At 36.0% G+C, this 17,163-nt stretch overlaps 1 protein-coding gene across 6 annotated transcripts in view; it reads right to left on the reverse strand.

Annotated features, from left to right (window-relative positions):
* Positions 1–5,826: 5,826 nt before the first annotated feature.
* Positions 5,827–17,163, reverse strand: part of CSNK1A1 (casein kinase 1 alpha 1) — a 50,522-nt gene continuing 39,185 nt past the window's right edge. For 2 of the 6 annotated variants that reach the window (XR_003792873.1, XR_003792874.1), the window contains 3 exons: positions 16,990–17,096; positions 11,627–15,914; positions 5,827–10,886 (listed from right to left, as the gene is read on the reverse strand). Coding sequence is in view for 4 of the 6 variants with exons in the window: in XM_029219178.1 (XP_029075011.1) it covers positions 8,306–8,313; positions 15,766–15,914; positions 16,990–17,096 (264 nt within the window). In the remaining 2 variants the exon portion in view is untranslated. The remainder of the gene's footprint in view (positions 10,887–11,626; positions 15,915–16,989; positions 17,097–17,163) is intronic. The other 4 variants (XM_029219180.1, XM_029219182.1, XM_029219178.1 and 1 more) reach the window with 2 other exon arrangements.

The following is a 17,163-nucleotide window of genomic DNA, read 5'->3' on the forward strand; positions in this document are numbered from 1 at the left end:
ACTAGTATTGAATCCATTTTGGTAACATCCCATATTGCATAGCCTCATGTGAACTGTCATCCCTGAATTCCCAGGGAGTGGCAGTGTCTGGCACTTAAAGAGACCCATTAAATACTCCTTAATTATTAATCTGTTTTCAAGTAAAATTAATCCCTATTATAATTTTATCAAGTAAAATTACTTGATAATTTTAATTACTACTACTTAATTAGTAATTACTAATTTATACTATTAATCTCTATTATCTATTAATCTCAAAACTTGCACTTTTGTACTCAGGCTTAAAAAATTATGCACACCATTATATAACATTCAAGATAAAGCAATAACTTAACATTCTTCGCCATTTTGCAAGGGGGCAGGATAGTCAAGGATATTAAAAATTGTCCAAAGTATTTACCTTCATGTTTTTTGGTAGAGACACACACACACACACACACACACACAAAATCTAGAGGCTAATTTATTCGTTTTACTGTGTCTAGATCTAGACTAAAACATTACATTTTTAATGGAGTTGCATATTAGCACAGTGCAAATCAGTTTTGCAGTTAATAAAAAAATATTTACTTAGCAACTGTTGAGAGCAGTTTCTAAAAATACCTACCTCCCACCTTTCTTCCAATCCCAAAAATCTAATACAGCACTTCACCACCACCAAGATTTGTGCCATTGTCCTGGCAGAGAACCAATGGATGGTTGCCTGACAAAATTGTTTCCAATGGTTATTCAAACTATTTCACTTCTCTGCATCAGTAACGGTGACTAAATATGGTAATGGTAAGACAGGGCTACATTTTTCTACGTAATACATTCTACACCATAAATGAAATTATCAGGCTATAAATGTACTATAGTACTAGCGGGTGAGAAAATACTAGTACATTAGAATAACCTACCTCTATAAACCTGATTACATGGAACTGCTCCAAAATTGTAAATGAAATGTTTACAACCACAGGCAAAAATAACTTGATCAAATTTATTTTTTATCCAGAAGAATGTGAATTTTATTTTTTAATATTATTTATTTTTGGCTGCGGCATGCGGACTTAGTTGTGGCATGCACGTGGGATCTAGTTCCGACCAGGGACTGAACTCATGCCCCCTGCATTGGGAGCACAGTCTTACCCACTGGACCACCAGGGAAGTCCCTGAATTTTATTAATGCATCCTACTTACATTAGATATGGATAACATCTTAAACCCATCCAATACTAACCTCAATCAACAGTTTTAAGCTGATTTTTAAAAAATTAATTTCAATTTTTAATAACTCTTTAAAAGAAATAACAATTTCTTTTCCTAACAACACACAAGTGAGGTACTTGGTGATACCTAGGTAAGGATTGGCTCATAAATGCAATATATATATAAGAATCACTCTGGCTTAATGGCAAGTGCCACTAGGAAAACCTTTTTTTTTTTTTTTAACGTGAACTGTACTGTTTGGCCTAGGTTCTAGTCTTGGTTGTGGGAACTTGAGCACATCTGTACATCTTTTTGGGCTCCACATACATCAATTGATCTCTTAAGAGACTAGAGAATACAAGTTCCAGTATTTGGTCCTAAATGTGGACTCTACTAACAGCCCAACAGTTAAGTGGATGACTTGTTTATGAAACCCTTCCTATCATATAATTTTGGATTTTAACTCTGCTGCTACTATCCTGTTTGGTACTCGTTTAAGACACACAGACAATATAAATTATGTTAAAAGGAGTATAGTTAGTTCTCATTTATGAAACCAAGAGTAACAGAAGTACCTCCTCCAACCCTCTGCTTTGGTATCTTCAAAGTAAAATGGAGACAGGACTTACCTTAGGGGAAGCTGTGACAATTAGGCATATCCAGGTAAAGCGTTTAGAAAAATGCTTAGCATATAGCACTATATAAATAACATTACCAATCTCTAGGTTTAAAATGGTGAAAAATGGGAAGGGACACCACTGCTTAACAGTATGAAAAACTAAATAAAATCAGCTTTAGGTTCTGGCTCTGCAAAACTTAACTAAGCTGTCTTGCCTAACGTAGTCCTACTGTCCTCAGTTATCCAATGGGAATAACAGTAACTGTTTCATACGATTGTTAAGAGAATTGAGATGATGTACATAATTTTGAAAATCAAAGTTCTACATAAATTCAAATTCTGCAGGACTTTTATGAAAGCTTAGTATGCCAATCTTTAAAATGGGGACAATCATTCCACTTTCAAACTGAGAATGAGGTTCAAAAAAGGCTAAGAATATTTTCTAAGTGTTCAAGCACTCAGTAGGTAGGGAGACACTTTTAAGACAAGGTGAACGTTCTACTAGTCAAACCTGCGCTTGCCACTTTTTGCTAAATGACTTTTCTAACGCATCATTACCTTTATTAGTTGACTTTCTACTTCCATTTTTTATATCAATATGTAAATCATGTGTTCTTATTCGGTAAGTTGCTATCATTATTTTGCTAATGTAATTGATAGATTTGGCCAGTAAGAGCCCTTCAAGTGACTCCTGTGTCCCTGCCAACATGTACCCATCACTTTTTGAGATTTCCTTTTTTTCTGGCAGAAAGAACGTTCCAGGCTCATCTTGTACTTTCTCTGCTCCAGCCCTGAAGTCAAACATTTCTCCAAGGAGCCATGGTTTCTTTTAGTATTTAGGAATCAAGAGCTAGGTGTTAGGTGTGCTCACTGCTACTGTAATACCATGGATTCTAGGCAAGCCCTCAGTGAACACAGCTGGGAAGTAAATGAAACATTACTACATAGACATACACAAATACTAAACTCATTAAAGACAAAGGGTGAGGAACTGTCCCCAATTAAAAGACGCTACACAAACAACCAAAGCACAAGAAATGATCCTTTTGTTGGATCTGTGACAGAACTCGAAAAAAAAAAAGTTATGAAAGACACTGGGGTAATTGATGAAACTGAATAGACTGGACTAGAAAGCTGGGTCAATATTAAAAACTTCCGATTTTGATAATCGCACCATGGTTAATGTAATAACATCTTAGTTCTTAGGAAATTACACTTAGGTGTACAGGGTCATGATTCTGCAACCCACTCTCAAATGGCTAAATGTATGTTTAAAGAGCAAATGTACAAATAGTAGAGTAAATGGTGCAAAATGTTAACAACTGTTGAATCTGTGTCATGAGCATAAGGGGATCACTGTACTATTCTTGTAATTTTGTTTTAAATAATATCAAGATAAATTACAAAATGAAAAAGCTTAAAAAGCACCTTGTCAACTAAAGGACTATATAAAACACAGGGTCTTGACGTGGTTCACTAAGATGACCTAGTATTAAGCTCTTGCTTGTCTTGCTGGTTTGAACAATGACTATATTATTTATTTAGTAGATAAATGGGCAATTTATTTCATCAATGAAAAGAAAAATTTTTATCTTGACTCCTGAGTATAAAGTTAAAGCAATCTGTGTTAACATTTTTAATGGCATCAAAGAAATGTAGACATGAAACACCTGAATTTTGCTAAAGGCAAATAGAGTAGTTTTTGAAGGTTAGCAACTCAGAGAACTGCTAAATTTCATCTTAAAATGGAATGACCTCTTTCCACTTCCTCCAAATGAAATACAGTCACCATGTTGGAGAACTGAACCATACAAATTCCTCTAACATACAACCACGATTCTTACTACTTTCAGCAGGTTAAGATGCTTCACCATTTCTCGTATGATTTTACAGCACTTCTCATGATTTTCTAAGAACAATGGGAGTTCAACTTCTGTCCTCTTTTCAGTCCCAATGAATGATCTAATCCTCCCTTGCTACATTCTCTTTGCTTGGACTCTCTGGATAGGTTAGTTTCCTATTCAGTCACAGGTATTCCACAATGCTTTTCCTTTCGTGGAATGATCCTGGTCTCTTACAACAACTTAAATGGGTTCCCAACCTCCAATTTATCCCTCAATCAATACTTTGTGGTCCTTCCAAACGGCGCTTTCAATATTGTCCATTCTTTAAATGGCTATTTTATTCTCTACCCGCCACACTTACCTATCTGTAGTTCACATCTTTCGTTTGCTGCTGCCCATCTAACAAATCTGCTCCCACACTTGCTTAGACTTCTAGCCTACTCTTCCAAAAGCCTTAAACAACGCCAAGAGTTAGATGTCCCTGCTAAGTGCTCCCACAGCATCCAAATGCTCACTCTTTAGTAATGGTAACTTAGGAGCACAAAATTGCTATCTCCTCTACTACACGGTGAGTTGTTAAAATGGAATTATCTTGGTCACCTTTGAATTCTGCAGCTGGTGCAGTTTCTGACATCCTAAAGTCAAACTGGAAGGTGCACTGTGATGGAAAACAGCTAAAATCATTTCTTCAAACTCTTCTTACAAATATTTACCTATGAAAAATGCACATGATTGGAATGATAAATGGCCAGATAAAAATCCTTAATTTAACTATCAGATGAATAACTATGATTTATATTGCTCTGGCTAGCCTCCGCACGATGAAGGACACAGATATATTGGTCTCTTTAAGACTCTCTCCACCTCCATTTTACTCTTCTACTCATGTAGGAGTCATCTAATGAGTTAGGTGCTTTGACTCTCAGGTCCTGGGTGGTACTGACACCAAATATCTCAACATTGCTCCCAATACTAAAAACAATCATTAATATTACAAACATTTCTTCAAAATTTCAATCCAGATAGATGTACATGAAAGGCAACAACGTAGTAGGAGCTTCTTGAAAAACCTCTTTAAGTGATCTCGTTTGGTAAAAGGTATAATGAACAATTTGCCCCACCTGGCTGAAAAGGAGCAGAGACCAAACAACAGAATTAAGTGTGAATTCCCAGGTCTCTCAAACTTGCTGCACCTTTGTTCTCATCGTAGAACTCCAGCCACCCTGGGTCCACAGCCCCAAGTGACAGACACAGTGAATCTGACCAACTTAAAATGTGTCTTGGGACAGCTAGCTTCTCTAACAGCTCTGATATTGCTCAACATTTCCACTATGCCATTTGCATATGTCCTTAAAACTGGCCTACCATGTCATTTCAGAATATAAATCATTTTACTTCAACAATATACTATCTGATGAATAAATACAAAATGCATAGCCTGATTAGATCAAGTTACACTCAATTCATTGCCATCTTAGGCTGTTTGAAAGATGAGAAGTGCACTAAAAGTTTGTCAATAAATATATTCCAGAGAAGAGTGGAAGTTTTTTTGGGGGGGAATCCCCCAAATGTTGTGAGCAACCATCACGTCATTATAGTATAGTCTCACTTCAAAAGGAACAGCGCATCTGAGATACCTAAACTTTTTATGTTTGTAACATTTTACTATACCTCACGGACCTACTTACACGTTGGTCACACGGTTATCATTGCCTAAAAACTGACAAAGAGAAAACCTAAAATACTGCTCTGCTATCAGTCTGGCTCAGAAAGAGTCAACTATCTCACAAACTACTGGCAAATTTTTAGGAGGTAAGGTGAAAATATCTAGGCCACCCCCTCCCATGGTTCACTCTAGTCAAGATACAAGAACGTTAATCTCAATATTTCAGCAAATGTTAAGAGAAAACTAGCTCAGTGGCTTGGATTCTAAAATCCTTTTGTTTGGTATTTTTATTATAATGGAATTAAATTTATAATTATTAAAGTATAATCTGCTCAAAACATTGCAAGGACTAGTAGAAATAGGAAAAATCTCTTAATATTTGTTGATAGAAAATAATAGTAAAAGCAATCCTCCAAAATTCCACTTGCAGGCCATAGGAGCATGAGCACAACCATATGGGAGGAGATAACCAGTCTCTCCCTTCATATATATTCTTTTTTATTTTCTTGTTATACCTTCCCAAAACAGAGACATTCAACAGTAGTTAGAATGACCATCTCCCAACATTTAAAAAACTGCACCCCCCAATGGGTGAACAAAGTAAAGAGCAGTAACCTAGAGTTCAGCTGAGTAAGCCACTGCGGAGCCTTAAGTGGTGAGGTCTTCCAATTTCAGAGTGATGTGTCTTCAACTTGTATCATCATTTTAGTGGAAAAACATAATTTAATTTTGGTGAAATGAGATTCATCTCCCGACAGGATTAGTAACAGCATTCACTGAATTTCACATTCTTCTTTTGTGAACTGTGAAGAAAATGAATGGTAGCTAGAAGATCAATGGTATTCCAGCTCCAGCTGCAGATGGAATGACAATATACCAGGACAAAAACACCTATACTTTGATTTACAAAGCTAACAGCAGTTTTAAATCTGCAACTTAATTACAGACCAACTACACCACAACCTTTTCAAATGGCAAAAATACAAAAAAGTGTTACAAAAATATTTCAGAAAAAGTGCATAGTCTAAGTGCATAGTAAATAAAAGCACTGAAAAATATCTTGCTAGAGGGAGTTCAGCTTGGAAAAGTTATTACCAAAGCTAAACATTTTTATTTTACACAAACTATACTCAAAAATAGCTTTATGAGACTGATTTCTGGCTAAAAGTATCAAAGGGTTTATTAGTCAAGAAACAAATACCTTAACCAACACGGGTGGATAGAAAGGAAACAAAGAAGCTGCCTACCCCAAAGTTCATACTCATTAAGATTTCTGCAGTATGATGGTGCTAATATATCTTTTAATGGCAGAATGTGGTCATCATTGAATTAATTATTGCTAACGTAGTTTTCAAATGAAAAGAAAAAAAAAAAAAAGGAAGAAAACAAACCTGACACAATCTGACCAAACACATGTCAATTCACGATTTCAAGGTTAGTTTACAAAATACCTGCATTTACACAAATAGGCGCCTGGCAGCATTTTTAGACAAAAGTTCTTTTAACTTATCCTGATGTGCTATAAATGAATAAATTACACTAACGAATTAGTTATTAAGCTCTTCTTTCTCTTGGGTCAGAAAAAGAAAAGAGCCACACATAAGACTGAGAGATGAACTGCAGATAATTTATAGAAATGGGTGGGGGATAGGGAGGGTCAGCAATCACAAGAACCTCACAGGGTATGATGCTCTCCAAGGTTAGGAGTCAATCAGCTTAGAGCCAATCAACAAGGAATTTAAACAATAGTTTCATTTTGTAGTTAAACCCTTTAACGCTTTCATTCTTATTCAAAATCAGTCCAGCTGTTAGTCTGAGGCTGCAAAAGTTACAATACCAAGTCCTGGCAGTTGCAGCTGCAGCACTAGGTATTGTGCCTACAAGTCATAAAAAAAAAAAAGAAAAATGAAAGAATGCCTTTCCGCTTCAGGGAAAAAAAATATTTTTAAATAAAAAATCTGAGAAAAAGTCATGACACTAAATCTAAAATGATTCGCAAAGGAATATTACATAACAAATGACTTGAAGTAGTCTATTAAAAAATTGGGGAGATTTTGATTTCATAGTGAGTCAGCAAGGCATTTTTTTTGTTTAAAAAAAATCTCATTTCCTTAGAGAAACAGTTTATACTTTTTAATGAACTTGTAAACAAAAAAGCTCCCGTTTCAAAATAAAACAAAATCCCAGATCATATAGATGTTTACAGTGATTACATTTATCTAAGCAACATACATACATGTTCAGTTTAAGATGTTAACTAAATTTTTGTGACAAATATGCTTTTTTCTTGTTTTTTTAATACCAAGAACATTATAGAGTTAATGCAGAGTCCTAAGGATAATCTAGTAGTCACTAAGTTTTTCTTAAGTCTTCACTTTAGATGCTGTTATTTCTAGCACAGGTAAGCAGGCAGAGTCTTTCATATGCTCAAACACTGGAATCTTTGGTTGCTACCATTATCAGCTGGCTTGCAAACAAGAAGCCAACCATTTTAAGAATGTTTTAAGTGAACAACTTGCAAACCCCAGGGATGGATAAACCCTAAGAATGCACAATTGTGAGCATTTACAACCATCACAACTGTGGCTGAAGACTGTTCATGCCGTTCTTCTGAAATGAGATCTCAAAGCAGTATAGTTCAAAATAAAAGATCTTAACAAAAAATTGGCATATGCACAATTTCTCCACCAATTTGTGTGTCAACCATTTAGTTAACTTTTCCACTTGAAAAAATGCAATAGAAAACTGGACACCATGTTTCACTATCTCAGTTAATATTCACAATTACAGCGGCTACAACTCAGGACACAGCAACACCAGTGCTGCCCAGAGCCAGTTTATACTGAAATTAAGTTCTTTACACCAAGTAAATGGTTGTCCACAACCACTGGCTAGTGTACATAATGAACTAAAATTTCTAGATTTGGGGAGAAACAAATGCTGCTCCGATCATCTGCTCTGCTTCTTCTGTTCCTTGATTCATGCTTAGAAACCTATTAAAAAAAAAATCAAAACAGAAAAAAAGAATGTTAAACTCCAAGTTAAAAAAATTTTCTTAACCACACCCAAAGTAGGGAAATAATTACTTTAGAATGGTAACTCATACGTTATTTTCATCTATTTGAAAATCACTAGGTCAGGTTAGCGTTTAAAATAAAAAATCCCGGAAACTTCTGTACTGGATGCCTCTAGGCAGGAGTGGTATACAGTGAATTAAAGCCTTCCCGTCCAGCATACAGTTCTCGAGAATTAGTGGTAATTCCAATAAGCCTGTTTTTGTTTACTTCTGTATTTCTAGTACCTAGAATACATTGTGTTTATTAGTCAAATAAATAAAAAATAGGATTGCTTTATCAACTAGAAAGTAGTTTTAATCATACTGCGAGCAGGAACTTTTCTGTACATTATTTGATACAAACGAGGAACAAAAGGCTTTAATAATAAATGTATTCAAGGCATAATTATCTGAGTTATTCCACTGAACACAAACCTGGTAAGTATATGATTTTTATACAGAAACCTTAGACCTTTAAAAATTCTTTACGTCTATCAGTTACACTAAAGAGACTAATTTTTTTACCACAGATTTGAAAATGTAAACGAGTGAGGCTTTCTGGCGTTACTTTCAAGCCTCCCCACCCTGTAAATACACTTCTCCTCCCCCACAAATTAGACCTCAGGGCTTCCACATAAAGGCAGGTTTGAATAGGAGGCTCAGGCAATAATAGCTGCATGTTCTATCTACAGCTGAAGGCAATCAGAGGAAATACACCCATTTCTAATACCTACAAGCTTTATCTATAGCTAAAGGGAATATGTTGTCTCAACATCATGAAAATCTCATCAGCACCTTCTCTCACCTACAGGCCTCCTTTAAGTCATCAATGACCCTGGTCCAATCCCTCCTCTGATAGCCAACCTATATAGCTCACTCTTGCTCACTCTAATCACTCACTCCTCAGCACAGACCATGTTTTTGTCAATCATAAGCTGCTCCTTTTTTGATACTTCAACATTTGCAGGATCATCTCCAGCAGGCTTTGTGGGATAAATGAAATAGTTCTGTAATTTACTTTTCATGCATGTATGCCTTGGTTTTTTCATTTGAGGGCAGAAAGTCATCTTCATTCATTTGAAAACTATATTGTGACAAGCTCCGAAGACAAAGATGTGAGTGTTATACTTCCGTCTCTCCACAGTGCCTTAACAACAGAGTAGGTGCAAAACAGGCTTTTGCTGCCTGTCCTAGCACTAAGTTCATAAAGCAAATGCCAAAAGTGAAAGATAATGAAATTTTCTGAAAACGTACTTTGCCACAGGAATACTATGTTTCTGATGCATGTTATTAAATAGGATTAGCAGTGTAAAACCACAAAAAGAAAAGGCTGTCAAATCAAACCTGAATTAAATTTTAAAAAATCTGACCATATACTGTAACTTAGTTCCAATGTTAAAATACAGGAATATTTTAAAGCAAATTTTAGCTAAATAGCAATGACCCTTATCCTGAGGAGCATTTGGTTTCAAGTCCTGCAATTATCATTAAATACAATAAAAATGTTTTCACAACCACTAAAATTGTTGGGTTTTCTTTTACTGTAGCTTTTTACACAATTACACGATACTGAATAATTACTGGTATCACCCTACTTTTCAAAAAGTTCCCTTTATGCCACTTCACATTTTATGAAAGGCCTACATTAGTACCTGTTTTCACTAACCAAAGATTTTTTGCTTTTACGAAAAAAGCAAAAATAGCATTCAGCGTTTCACAGCAAACCTAGAGGCAGCATGCACCCTGAGTAGTGATAATGGCACTCCTGAGGAGTGATAAAGGCACTGCCAAGTTCTTTCCCTGGGAACTACCATCAGCCTCAAGCCGCCACAGCTTTGAACTGTGTCTGATGGCATCTATGCATTATCTCAATTTATCAGCAACATGTATCCTAAGGTAAACTGCTTCTTTGCTTTATGCCATTTTAGCTTAGGAGAGGTTTCCAATGCCCTACTTTCAGACAGGGGAAACCTGTACTATGTTGAATATCCAAACAGCATTAAAATGAAAACCACTGTCACTAACAAACTACAAAGAAAACATAAGTTACATTGTCAGTCAAAGTATTAGAAAACTCTTGTGTCTTTAATAGGGATAAGAATTGTATCTGTTCATCTTTTAATCTGATATTTGAAGAACTGCTGGGTCAATTAATGATTACAATTGTTTAGGGGTTGGTTAAAGGCTAGCCTAACAATATTCCTGGTAGAATAGAGCAGTCAAATCCAGATTCAGACTGGCCAATGGTAGGATATTCCACCCAGGGATCAATGTTTTTCCGGTGAATTGTCCTAAAATGTTATAGATGCTTGTTTAGGAAAAATCTCAATAGGAGCATTCAGCAGGTATTCAAGATTCAATCTTCAAGTACTAAGTATTCTTTTCCTCAGTGTGCAATTAGTCCTTGGTTTGTCTTGTAGTTTAGGTGGTGTCTCCTGGTTTCTAAAGTCCAAAAACCCATCTTCACTGCAACAGTTAAAATAAGGAATGAAGGAATGAATCCCTTTGTTCCTAAAAAAGAGGGGGGGGGGAGGAGTTAAAACAGGGTTGGAGAATTAATGTGACAAATTCAGGACTTAATAGATACATTTAAGTTTTCTTTACAAATCTGCAAAAGGAGAAAGAATGTTTATTTTTATACAACTAACCAGGAGATTCTATCCCTCAGTCTGAAATCTGGAAAGTATGTATCCGCTCCTATCTGTAAATTAACTTCAGATTAACTTGATTCTGTTTTTCAACAGAACCACAAACTAGTTCAAAGATATATTTATGTAATAGTAAGGCTAGGAAGTTTGCGATGAGCTTTTAAAATTTAGAATCCTTTCACAGTATAAGACATAACTTTTAAAAATTAATTTTGACTATAATATTTACATTCACTATGCAAAGCCATTTATATTAACTAACTTTTCCTATAATATGCTTGTGTGGTTTTTCTGGTTGTATAGAATCAGAATCAAGCTTGGAGAATTCTGAATCAGACTGACAGTATAAAAGTTGAAGGAAAAAACAAAAACTAAAATAACTCTTCCTTTTCCACAGAAGCTAAAAAAGTATTTAGTTGGGAAAGATAAAGGAAATAGATTTTATTTTTATCACTACAAATAAGATAAATGACAACTTAAGTATAGCAGGTACATCATCCCTAAGCTGCATTAAAAAAAGACTGATGACCTGACTTCTTTTGTCTTCTCTTTTACAGAATTAATTCTGCTACAGATTTCTAAGGATGCTGAATTTTAAAATACCTGTTACAACTGATTCCTTCCCCAACTGGTAGATGGTCTGCATTATACACCACTGAGTCACAGCAGCACTGTACTCTTCTAGGTCTTCTGACAGTTGTTTTCAATCTGACAAGTTGACAAGTTTGATAGGTCCAGCAAGCCTTCGAGATGTGGGCTTCAGATTACTTCAAATCAACTCTTAAGCACTCATCTTTATTTCCTGTTGGGTTATTTGGTTCTTTTCTCTCCAGCTTTATTGTCCACAGTGAAAAAAAGCTGACAAAAATTTCAGCAAACAGATGCAGCTCCCCGGCACCTCTTTGGATTGAGAGTATTCGGAGCAGAGCAGTCTCTCCAGATATTTCAAGGTCTTCCCCTGTGATATGGTTTACGTTGCTGAATGACCAGCCACGTTCCTAGCAGCAATTGGTGAAGTCAGAAAAAGTTAAGCTAGACATAAATGGTAAGTGAAGCCCAGTAAATACTGGAAGGTAAATCAAGGAAGACCATGAACATGTAGGATAATGTGATGGAAAAAATATTTCTAATCTATTAAATGCCAACAATTTGACATCCATGTATATTATGATAAAACTATGCTTAGTAGCAATGACTGGAATAGTGAACAGATGGGTTAAGATGATGAGAATAGTAGAATTAGGAGAGGATCCACCTTTGGCTTCACTACCTTCTGCAATTCTCCCCATCTCTGCCCTCAACTAAAGAAATGGTGAACTTAAGTGAATTCTGAATGTCCTAAAAATATTTTTTTCCTTTACTTCTTATATGTCTTGAAAAGTACTTTCCTTATAATCAAATATAGTTGAAGAAAAGGGAGTGAAAATGAATTTAGAAGTGTATCAGATGTATTATCTTTTGCTTTCCTCTTTAACGTGTATAAAAACAGTAACTGTAGTCTTGTGGTACCTGAGCACTTAAAACCAGTACAGATCATAGTGAGCATTAGTGGAGGCGCCTTGTAGTCTTTTGATGGCCTTCAAAATGGAATATTTCAAAAGATCTTTTCTTTAGAAGAGTAAATACAAGTCTATTACATATAAGTCCATCTTAGCTGAATAAGTCAGACTTTAAAGTCTTTGCACATTCTTATTAGTAAACTGCTAAAACAACTTATAGCTTTCAATGGAAGAAGCATCAGATAAAGATTTTTCCAAAATTATCATAGAAAACATATTAGTAAAAGCGACCATTTGGGGGATTTTTTCCCCAGGAATGTATGTGTCTGCAATATAGAGATTTACTTGCTGAAGATCCATTTAAGATACTGAATCCTCTGATGTGGAAACCCCTGAAAGGGTAACTCGTGAATAACAAATGATATATTTAAAAAGCACATCTAAAATTTTAACTAGAAAAATGTAATACGATTTTTTTTCATCACCACGGAAAAGATTTCTTGAAATCAATGAATCATTGAGCTCTTCCTTGAATAAAAGCTTACTGCAGGGAATCCTAAGAGAATATGCTTTCAAACACCCTTATTAGAGACTGGAATCAGGAGTAAGTAAAGCTAGAGCAGTTATTTTCAAACTCCAGGCTTCACAGGAGATTTCTTACTGGATGACCCATATAATGGGGCTGGGGTAGAGGTTAGTTAGGGGAAATAGACTCCCCATACTTATTTCACACCACCCTCAACTGTGTTATGCTTTCATGGCTTTATATATGGGGGGGGTTGTGTAAGAGTTGTTTAGGGCACTAAGTTTTATATCTAAAATAAAATGAGTCAAAGATTAAAAAGAATTTTGTTCTTTGTATTCTGTGGAGTGGCATGTTTTAATTGCAAGCAATATTTTGCTTAAGAGTCAAAACATACTGCCTGGAAATACATTTCTGAAAGCAGTCAGTGATATGTGGTGGGTTTTATGAAAAGTCCAAATTTTCAAGATTTTACAAATTCATGTCTGTGTGATATTTGTATAACCCCAGTGTCTAATAATGCTACGAAATTTTTATAAGATTTTAAATTGCTTTTATGAAAAATACAATACAAAATAAGGATTACACTTAAGTTTAATTACAGTTTTTTCCAATGAAACATACTAACTCAGTGGATCCAACTTCTCATCTTTAAGACCTAGATAAGGCAGGACAAAAATTTTGTTTGTTTATTGAGTAAGAGACACACAGTAAACTAACAAGGAAATTAGCTCAAAATAAGGTAATTCTTTCTGAAGGCTGCTGAATGCCTGAAGTGCAATGTTCTAGGTCAGAGGAGATTTCAACCTAATTTTCGTTCTAGAAACTGCAACTTGTGATGATCCTATTATCCCAGCTAACTTTAGTCAAAAACTGGTTTCATTTTGTGAGAAAAAGCAAATACACTGTAGGTGTCAGGTCCTCAGTTTAGAGTCTATGTGGTCTTACCTAAATGGCAGGACCACTTCTCAGCAATACTAGCCATCTACCTCATTAAGAACCTGTTGACAATATGATTAGTTATATAATGATTAAAACATTCAAAAGGGACAATTAAATTCCAACTATGATGCAGAGGTAGAGCACTGGGCAAGCATTAGTGTTTGTTATCTTGAGTTCAAACTTCCTCATCTAAGAACTCCCACTACATTAAACCTCCAACTGTGGATCCTTCCCAGAAACGTGGAAACGAAGTACCTCAACTTCATTCCTAATAGATGAGCTGCTGGGAGGAGGATGACATCAGTTAACTATACTACTTGAAAAGTATCCTCAGATTAGAGCTTATTTTTAAATTATAAAATTTTTAAATTGCAACAGTAAAAATATGGACCAAAGAAGACCAAGTTCAGATCAGAGCAGTGATTCAGAAATTATGTAATTAGAAACCAAAAAACAAACCTTACCTGCCCACCACTTCCAGGAAGTAGGCAGGTATCAGGAGGTAAGCCCCAGAAAGGGGAAAAGAAAAACAGACAAAAAACATAAAACACAGGAGTTGAACTGTATGGCAACAGTGATAAGAAATGGCACTGTGCCCTAACAGTTCTACTCCTTAGTAGCACTAAGAGTGCCAGAGAGATAGAAAGGAAATAGATTAGCAGCTCAGTGGCATTTGCCCGTTTGTTTTTTTTTTCAATTTGAGAGGAATAACTGCAGAATTCAATTCTACAGTAGACCCCTAGACCCTGAATATTTGTACAATTTAAAAAAAGTAAAAAAAAAAAAAAAGTAACGCCCTAAGAAAAAATCATTTTGAAATTAAGAACACATGTAAGCTAAGCAGCAACTAAAAGAGAGATTTATTTTTGTGGTAAGTAAGGATATATCGAGCTCTTCAGTTATTTGAGCATTTAAGAGAGTAAATGAGGGCTTCCCTGGCGGTGCAGTGGTTGGGAGTCTGCCTGCTAATGCAGGGGACACGGGTTTGAGCCCTGGTCTGAGAGGATCCCACATGCCGCGGAGCGACTGAGCCACAACTACTGAGCCTGCGCGTCTGGAGCCTGTGCTCCACAACAAGCGAGGCCGTGACAGTGAGGGGCCCGCGCACCGCGATGAAGACTGGCCCCCATTTGCCACAATTAGAGAAAGCCCTTGCACAGAAACGAAGGCCCAACACAGCAAAAAAAAAAAAAAATTAAAAAAAAAGAGTAAATGACGTGCTCTGCAACTGAGAAGACAGACACTTCGGGGGCAATGCCAGACTCACCTCTTGAACTTAGATCATGTTCACAATTTTCCATTTTTAATTCTAAAGCATTAACATGCAGAAAAATTCTTAACACTGTTAGTTGGAAAGAAAGTCAAAATACCATGGCTAACCAGATTCATTATTAAAAATCAACAAGTGTTAGGTCTAGGATTTTGGATTGATTGATTATACCATATTCCCAACACCAAATGTTTATTTTGGAAAGGGTTAATGAATGAGTAAAAAAGATGCAGTTGTTAAAAATGACCCAAAATCCCAAGAGAAATGATAATAATATACACACATATATGTATATAAAAATACATATACATATATATGAATAAGGACATTTGGGTTTAAAGTTAGTAGTCAAATTTTCCAAGGACGTCTTTTTTTTAAAACAAAGAGCCAGATTTTTATGTATTTTAAAACCACCTCCTCGATCTAACACTGTTAGAAATGGATGAATTACCCAATTTTGTGTTCAATTTTTTTCCCCTGTAACGTCACTTGGTTCTTGGCTACTAACCTTTCATGTTACTCTTGGTTTTGTCAGTTTGCTTGCCTGTGGGGGTTTGGGCCTGCTGACCCTGCCCACTTGAAGAGGCTGCCTGCTGTGCTGCTTTCTGTTTTAACATTGTCCAATCAAATGTGTAGTCATATTGGTGATTCAGGGTCCTGGAAAATATAAAATTATATGTTAACCCATTATTAATAGGGTCCAATTAAATACTCCACAGAACTTTCAAGACAGTGAGAGCATTTTTTAAGGAAATGAATATCTTCTCTTAAGTGTGGTAGCTTCTACAAGATTTCTTTCCCTATAGATGACTTACTGTTCAGTTAATTCCACTTTTTACATGTCTCAACTGGGGGGAAATGATGTCACCGCTTTGGTCTGCTGTATTCAAGAATAAATCCTCTCCCTTTTCAAAAAGAAGCTGCCTTTAAACTTTCTTGAAATGAGCAAGTGAGTGGGAATGAAAGGCAGCCATGAGGGAATTCTCTGGCAGTCCAGTGGTTAGGACTCTGTGCTTTCACAGCCGAGGGCGTGGGTTCAACCCCTGGTCGGGGAACTAAGATCCCACAAGCGGCACTGTGCAGCCAACAAAAAGGCAGCATGAACAACAAAAACACTGAGTCAAGCTGTCAGTTATGGGGGAATATTCTTAACAGAAGGTATCCCCTAAAGACACATCAGAGTAGACGTGAGACTGTAACTTTGAGAGGGCGACGTATATGCTGGTGACTTGGGAAGACTTCTCTAGGATTAGAGCATTATCCCTAATTCTTCTCTTCCAACTAAGATTTTGAGCCACATGTACTTTATTTTTTCAAGACCAATTTTGGGTTGTATACCTAGGGATCCTAGAATTTGGGCCTACTTCCACAATATCATAAACTCCAATTATTGCCTGATATTTTAATTGCTATTCATTTTGGTATTGAGCAGGGTTGTCTACCAAGTTGGAGAGTCCCAACTGCCACCAACAGTCACTTGTATCTAATGTGAATTGTGTAACTATTGTGGAAAACTTATATTCTACTTTGAGTTTGATTTAACAGTTTCTCCATCCCAAACGAAAATATTTCAAGGACATTTGGAAATGGAAAAATGTCAAACTCACAGTTTCTTAACATTTCATTCCATCACACTGGTTAGACCCACTTTTACTTGCTACTTGTCAGAGTAGATATGTTGGGCAGACTGAACTAATTTCCCTCACTGGAGTTTATAGTCTTAAAAACTGACCTGAAAAGAATGCGGAATAGCTGCCTCAGGTACATGTAATCCGGGGCTTCCTCAAAGCGCAGCCCACGGCAATAGTTTAAGTACATGGCAAATTCTGCAGGAAATCCCTATGAGTTCAAGAGTTAAAACACAAAATTAAGACAACAACAACAAAAAACTTATTTAAGACAGAAA

This window comes from Monodon monoceros, unplaced genomic scaffold (assembly GCF_005190385.1).
Source record: "Monodon monoceros isolate NGI ecotype Baffin Bay Population unplaced genomic scaffold, NGI_Narwhal_1 Super_Scaffold_12, whole genome shotgun sequence".
Lineage (NCBI taxonomy): Eukaryota > Metazoa > Chordata > Mammalia > Artiodactyla > Monodontidae > Monodon > Monodon monoceros.